The following is a 7,224-nucleotide window of genomic DNA, read 5'->3' as shown; positions in this document are numbered from 1 at the left end:
CATAGTTGAGGCATCTGAGAATACAAACAACTCTGTGCGCACAGCTTTGGTGAGCGAGGTTGATGTGTATGCACGTGGCACATGAAGCTCCTTTAGGACTTGAAGAGAATCTCTCCAAGTTTCCCATTTCTTCAGCTTGTCTTCTGGGAGAGGTGCATCCCAGTCAGTCAGTTCCGAACTAAGTTCCCTAAGAAGAGCTCGTCCCTGGATTGTGACAGGTGCCAGCATACCCATCGGATCAAAAACACTATTGACGGTGGAGAGGACTCCACGTCGAGTGAAAGGTTTGATAATAGTTGATGCAGAGAATGTAAATGTGTCTTTTCTGATCTCCCAAAGCAAACCCAGGCTGCGCTGCATGGGTGCTGTCTCCCCACTCAAATCCAGATCCTTGATGAGCGGGACACAATCTTCTGGCGGGAAAGCTCCAGTGACTGCTGGACTGTTCGACACAAACTTGTGCAAGCGGAGGTTTGATTCAGCAAGTGAAGCCTGAGTCTGTTGGAGAAGGTTGATTGCTTCTGCTTCAGATGGGAGAGACACCAAGCCATCATCCACGTAAAAGTGCCTTTCCACAAATTTCATTGTGTCGGCACTGTACTTCTGGGCACCTTCAGCAATGGCTCTTCGCAGACCATAGATGGCCACAGCCGGAGATGGTGAGTTGCCAAAGACATGAACCCTCATGCGGTAGTCGATAACTGCCTTGGTGAGGTCGTTGTCCTCATACCACAAAAACCGGAGGTAGTTGCGGTGCCTTTCATGAACCAAAAAGCAGTGAAACATTTGTTGGATGTCGGCGAGGATAGCTACTCTCTCCCTTCGAAAGCGTAGAAGGACGCCCAAGAGAGAATTGTTGAGGTCGGGACCAGTCAGAAGCACGTCATTGAGGGAGACCCCGCAGTACTGAGCGCTGGAATCGAAAACCACCCTGATTTGGTTGGGCTTTTGTGGGTGGTATACCCCGAATGATGGAAGAAACCAGCACTCTTCATCTTCCCTCAAGGGTGGTGCCACCTCTGCGTGACCGTTGGCAATGATCTTCTCCATGAATGCCACATATTGCTTCTGCATCTCAGGTTTCTTCCTGAATTGGCGTTGCAAGGATTCAAACCTCTTAACCGCATGCTCTTTATTATTTGGCAAACGTTGCCGTGGCTCCTTGAACGGCAATGGAGCAACTCAACTACCAGTGTCATCTCTGTGGACATTTGTATCCATGATCTCTAGGAAGAGGATGTCTTCTATTGATGGAGCAGGTTTGTTATCATGTTCAGATTGGTTAAACACCGTGTGTCCTAGCATCCTCTCTGGCATTTTGTTAGACTTGCTGAAGCTTGGCTGCGTTTCTTTGACATGCATGAAACTTGCACAGGGCTGAAATATGGAATGGCGACCGCTGTCTACCACATGGGTCTTGAATGTGTCCACCGTTGGCTTATGCACATTACCTAGGCACACCTCCCCTATCACCACCCAGCCTAGATCGAGACGTTGTGCAAAGGGAGCGTTGTGTGGCCCGTTAACTTGCTGCCTGACCTTGTGTGCTCTAAGCACGTCTCTCCCGAGCAGCAGGAGTAGCTCTGCTTCTGGGTCTAGATCGGGGATGTGTTTGGCTATATGGTGGAGATGAGGATGATGCAAAACAGCACCTGGTGTTGGGATTTCAGCTCGATTGTTAGGGATTTCAGGGCACTCAAGGAGTGGTGGAAGAGGTATGAGCACGTTGCCGTTCAACGACTCTATCTGGAATCCTTCTGCCTTTCTGCCATACGTTTCGATGACACCGGAGCATGTTCTGAGATGGTATAAGAGTGGTTCGTTCTCCACACCAAACAGCTCAAAGAACTCTGGCCTGGCTAATGAGCGATTGCTCTGGTCGTCCAGAATTACATAAGCTTTAATGGCTTTGTGTTTTGAATGTTTGGGGTAGACCTTTGCAAGGCAGATCTTAGAGCAAGAACGACCCCACTGGCCGGGGCCACAAACCTCTGTGCAGCTGGTTCTAACATCAGTTACATTAGAGTCATCTTCTCCCTCCCCGCCGTTCTCTTGTGGTGGTGGAGGAGCCTTGGTGAGTTGAGGTTGTGGGCCAGGGTGCATGGCTGCATCATGATAGATGCTTTCACACTCTAAGCATTTCACAGAAGATTTGCAGTCTTTGGCAACATGTGAAGTTGAAGAACAACACTTGAAGCATATTCCTTTCTGTTTTAGAAAGGCCTTCCTGTCATCGATGGGCTTGTTTCTGAATGTCCTGCATTTTTTAAGTGAGTGAGGTTTATTGTGCAATGGGCAGTTCTTGTTAGGGTCGTTGTTGATTGTAGAGACATCTGTTTTGTGAACCGCGATAGACTTGTTGGTGTTAAAGCTCTTCATAGGTAATCTTTCTGGTTTTGTGGGGTTTGCGCCGTTGCTTTGACGAATAAAGCTGGGGTCATTTCGCTTCTTTGCCTCATGACAGACAAAGTTACAAAAGTAACTAAAGGGAGGGAAGCAGCCCTTATTCTCTTCTTTGTACCACGACCCAGATGACACCCACTTCTCCTGGAGCCCATATGGGAGCTTGTCTACTATGGGTCCAATACCTCTGGAAGTGTCTAGATATGACAGCCCAGTGAGGTATCCATCCTCCTTGGCGCCTTGTATCTCCATAAGCAAATCCCCAAGTTCACGTAATCTGATGTGATCTTTGGCTGCAATTTTTGGAAAACTGTCAAGTCTCTGAAACAGTGACTGCTCGATCATCTCAGGGGCACCATAGCAGTCATTCAGCCTCTCCCATGCCTTGCGCAGAGCCAAACCAGCATTATTCACATGCACTGAGCGTATGCATCTTATTTGCTGTCCAGACTCTTTTCCTAACCATTTGGTCATGAGGTCTAATTCTTGTGTTTCTGTAAGTTGAACCTCAGCCACAGCATTAGTGAATGAGGACCGCCATGCACGGAAATTCTCTGGCTTATCATCAAATTGGTACAGTCCTGACGTAACGAGATCACGTCGCGCCAAATATTGTGCCAGAGGGTCTGGTGGTTGTGACACGCTCACTGGAAGCATATGCCGGGGTGTTTGTGATTGAGCACCTATATACGTGCGAGAGTTTGTTCTTTCGACGTCGGTCTTCAATTCAGCTCTGGTCAGTTTAGACAGGTTTGTTGTGGGTGGATGCGTCCCATTATCCACTTCGGGCTTGGGCTTGCTATTGCTATGTTGGAATTCCGCTAAGCTTACAGGTGGATGCCATGTTCTGAAACTGTCTTGTGATTCTGCACGGTCTACAGATTTAACAGGTGGGACAGATACTGGTGCAAAGGTAGACCGATTCTGATCATTTTGAGAGCAAACATATTCACTAGTACGTTGCAATCTAAGCCTGTCTTCTGACTCAGATTTCACATTTTCTACATTTCCATGCATTTCTGCTACATCTTCTAACACCTGTGCTTCAGCGATGGCTGCGTCTGCTTCACGATTTAATGTTAGCACTTCCAGCTCTGTATCAATTCTAGCGGCTTCCAACTGATTTTGAGCTTCTCTAGTTTTCCTTTCTGCTTCTCTAGCAGCCTTTTCCAATTTTAATTTAGCCTCCTGGCTAGCATATGATGCTCGTACCTTAGCAGCTTCTGCTTTAGCTCTGGCACGAGCCGCACTTACAGATGATGCTGATGTCACGTTGCTCCTGGTATTTGATACCGATGACTTGTTGCTTGCTGCCATCACGAACACGTAGGACCATCGAGTGCCGCCTTTTCACTGTAGTGTTCTGTTGCAGAGTGTAGCAACTCCGATCAAACACCAAGCTAAACCTCTGTCAATGAATACACGAGTCCGAGTAGAGTTGACCTTTTACTCAGAATCTTCATTTGACAAGCGGTGAAAACTGTAGTTGAAAAGAAATACAGAATAGAAAAAATGATCGTTTACATAAATATTGCATCACGAAATAACTCAAAATGTGACCTTACACCTTCGTGTTAGCTTTAGCAACAGCAATGATCATCAAAACTGCCTTTTTTAACATGTACAAATCAACCTCCATGAATCACAAACAAAATATAATTTTTAACAAATACCGCTATTTATGCCTTTTTAACACCTTCATCATGAAATATATACACTTACGGCGTTGCCTGAACAATGTTCCCAAGTGGATGGCTGTGGATAAGTCTCAGAGCAAGACCGCATGTCGCTCTCCCTCTTAGAGATCCAGGAAGAGGAATTAAACAGGAAATGAAGCAATACAGGTAGCCCACCAGGAAGTGAGGTTATTAGCAAGTTCACCTTCAAAATTAAAGCTTCTTAACATTTTTAACTCTTTTTACTGTTCTTTCTAACTTAAATACATACAAAAGAATTACTTTAAGCAAACATTAAAGATAAATGAAATAAATGCCTTTGAGGCATCACACTCCCCGCCTGGCCTGTGTGAGGCCACTATGAACTTGAATGAGTCCAAACAACAGTCCTTAAATCAGTCCTTAGGCAGAAGAAGAACTACTTCTGCAACTGGCCTAAGGAAGGTTCTTGTGTCACCTTGGTCGGTCGTTTTTACTTCAACCTTTCTCACATGTCCATCCTTCCCAGGAAAGGTTGCTGTGACTATGGCCATGGGCCAGTAGTTACGGATGGTCTGCTTGTCCCTGAGGAGGACCAGATCCCCAACTTGAAGGTTTCTGCGTGTCACTGTCCATTTTTGTCTTTGTTGTAAGGATGGTAAGTATTCTTTGCTCCAACGGGCCCAAAACTGGTTTGCGAGCGCTTGAACTTGCCTCCATTGTTTTGTGAAGAGGTCCTTAACTCTTTTTACTGTTCTTTCTAACTTAAATACATACAAAAGAATTACTTTAAGCAAACATTAAAGATAAATGAAATAAATGCCTTTGAGGCATCACAATTCTCGATAGCACATTATCCTTTAACTCACATATCAACAATATTACACGTGCAGCATATTTCCAACTCCGTAACATTAATCGCCTCCGCCCCTTCCTCACACCTCACGCCACTGCCATTCTCATCCATAATCTTGTTATCTCTAGAATTGACTAGTGCAACTCATTATTATTTGGCCTTACACAAAAATCTATCAACAAGCTCCAACGTGTCCAGAACTCTGCTGCCCGTATTATTACTAGGACTTCTTCTACCCACCACATCTCCCCAATCCTGAAGCAACTTCACTGGCTCCCGGTCAAATTTCGCATCCATTTTAAAATAATTCTGTATACATTCAAGGCTATTCATTCTCTCTCTCCACCGTACCTCTCTGACTTATTACAGATGAAGCTCCCATCCCGCTGCCTCAGCTCTTCATCTTCTCTTTCTCTCTCTGTTCCCTCTGCTCATCTGATCACAATGGGAGGGAGGGCCTTTAGCTGCTCTGCCCCTCGACTTTGGAATTCCCTACCCCCGGACCTCAGAAATATTAGTTCATTCTCTCTTTTTAAGTCCACCCTCAAAACTCATCTGTTTAAAATTGCCTATTCTTAAATTTCTGTATGTTTTAACTTTTATCTTCTATTTTTATCATTGTGTATATTTCCAGTTTTTATCTGTTGTACAGTGTCCTTGGGTGCTTTGAAAGGCGCTATTTAAATAAAATGTATTATTATTATTATTACTATTACTTTGAGGTTTTGCTGATTAAAATCCTGTTATGTAAATCTCATTGTGTTTGCGTAGATCTTCAAGAAGAGCAATCTGTGAAGGTTCTCAGTCATTCAGGTCATGGTAGTCTTGAATACTTGAAATGAAGATAACTGGATGTTTTCACCTCTTATCCATGAGGTTTCTACACTTCTAAGATGAATGACAGTTCCTGATGGATAGTTCCAGGTATTTGTCCCAATACTCTGCCTCACTTTCAAGCGTTCAGTTTATCATGCTTGTCTGCACTGTCTTATTGTTGGTCAGGTAAAGCTTGACAATTGTTGAGCCAACATCTGGCAGTATTTTTGCAATGGTCAGATAAATCAGATAAGAAGGTCACCTATTTGGACTTTAGTTTGATACAGCGTGCAACATCAAATCTTCAACCATTCAGAAAGGCTCAGCCGAGACTGATGCCCCTGTGTTATGTGTAAGGATTGCTGAGGCTTACTGTGTATTACAGAGTACATGATCTGCAGCCTGGTGATGATCTGTTTTCATAAGCTGATCTCTTTTTGCAGACATGACACATACAAGATGTAAATTTTAGAATGTGTAAGAAGAAATAAAACCTCCCTTAAAATTGAGCTGCTGTGCTTCTACCGGAAAACAGAGATCTTATTCAGTGTTTTTACTGCATAGCATTTTACTCCGAGTCATTTCTGTGACTCTGACTTTTTCTCCAGCAGAGCTGACAACTTTTACTGTGTTCCTACTATAGAACTGATACCTTTTACCTCAGAGTAATGACATCTCCATGGGGGGCACATCTTTCTCTAATAGCTGAGTTTCTGTTGTGTAACATCCTACGGTCGTCGTCTCACAGGTGAACAAACATCTTTTATTCAGAGCAGTGTTACCGCAGTGTATCTGTCCAACTTTAATGCAACAACAGTTGCTCCAGCTGCAGGAGCTGTTTCTATCTGATTGAGTGAGAGTGCCATTGACCTTCAGCCATTTTACAGAGACTGTATTAAAAAGGCCCAGCCAGAGCCCTGATTTTATGGCCGAGCCTTCCCAAGGTCCCACTGACCTGATGGATATTACGAGGATAAATCAAACTTTCATGCCAACACACTCATCCACAGTAGGGGATGAAGCATGACTGTGTGCTGAAGAATGGCATGACTTGGAGTTAAAGAGGGCTTTGTGCATCTGTGTGTCACTGTGTGTGTAAGTGTGCCTTTTATGATGTTTCCAGTCCTGGATTCAAAGGAAAGTAGCTGGTTGGCCATTTTATTTTGATTGGCTGGGCCTGACGATTGAAGTCTTTAATTTTTGGACTTTTTTGAATCGAACAACGAAAGTACTACTTTCTTATTTACTTATAAGTAGCACTTAGTATTTATTTAATCAGAGATTTCTTTAAAATAAAAAAAATAAAAAACATATTTACTGTACATTTCAACAACTGATGTATGGACAAAGGTGATGCCGCAACTTAAAATTGCCACGTGTCATCATATACAGGCCTCTGATGATTATGACGATGCCCAGCATTGAGATGGCAGATTTTGTTTATTGATAGCTATAAAACAAAGTGACATTTGACAACTTCACCAGCACCATGAG

General features: G+C 43.8%; 1 protein-coding gene across 1 annotated transcript; it reads right to left on the bottom strand.

The window, feature by feature from the left end:
* Positions 1-1,182: 1,182 nt before the first annotated feature.
* LOC146642345 (uncharacterized) lies at positions 1,183-4,191 on the bottom strand. The gene is made up of 2 exons (XM_085399295.1): positions 4,126-4,191; positions 1,183-3,883 (listed from the first exon to the last, which is right to left on the bottom strand). Exon 2 carries the CDS (start codon positions 3,718-3,720, stop codon positions 1,183-1,185), a length of 2,538 nt encoding a protein of 845 aa, XP_085255421.1. The 5' UTR covers positions 3,721-3,883; positions 4,126-4,191.
* Positions 4,192-7,224: the final 3,033 nt, after the last annotated feature.

Source organism: Rhamphochromis longiceps, linkage group LG23, assembly GCF_057381845.1.
Source record: "Rhamphochromis longiceps isolate RC_006_pf linkage group LG23, R_longiceps_female_GT1.1, whole genome shotgun sequence".
Classification (NCBI taxonomy): Eukaryota; Metazoa; Chordata; class Actinopteri; order Cichliformes; family Cichlidae; genus Rhamphochromis; species Rhamphochromis longiceps.
This window is presented reverse-complemented; position numbering and strand designations above follow the sequence as displayed.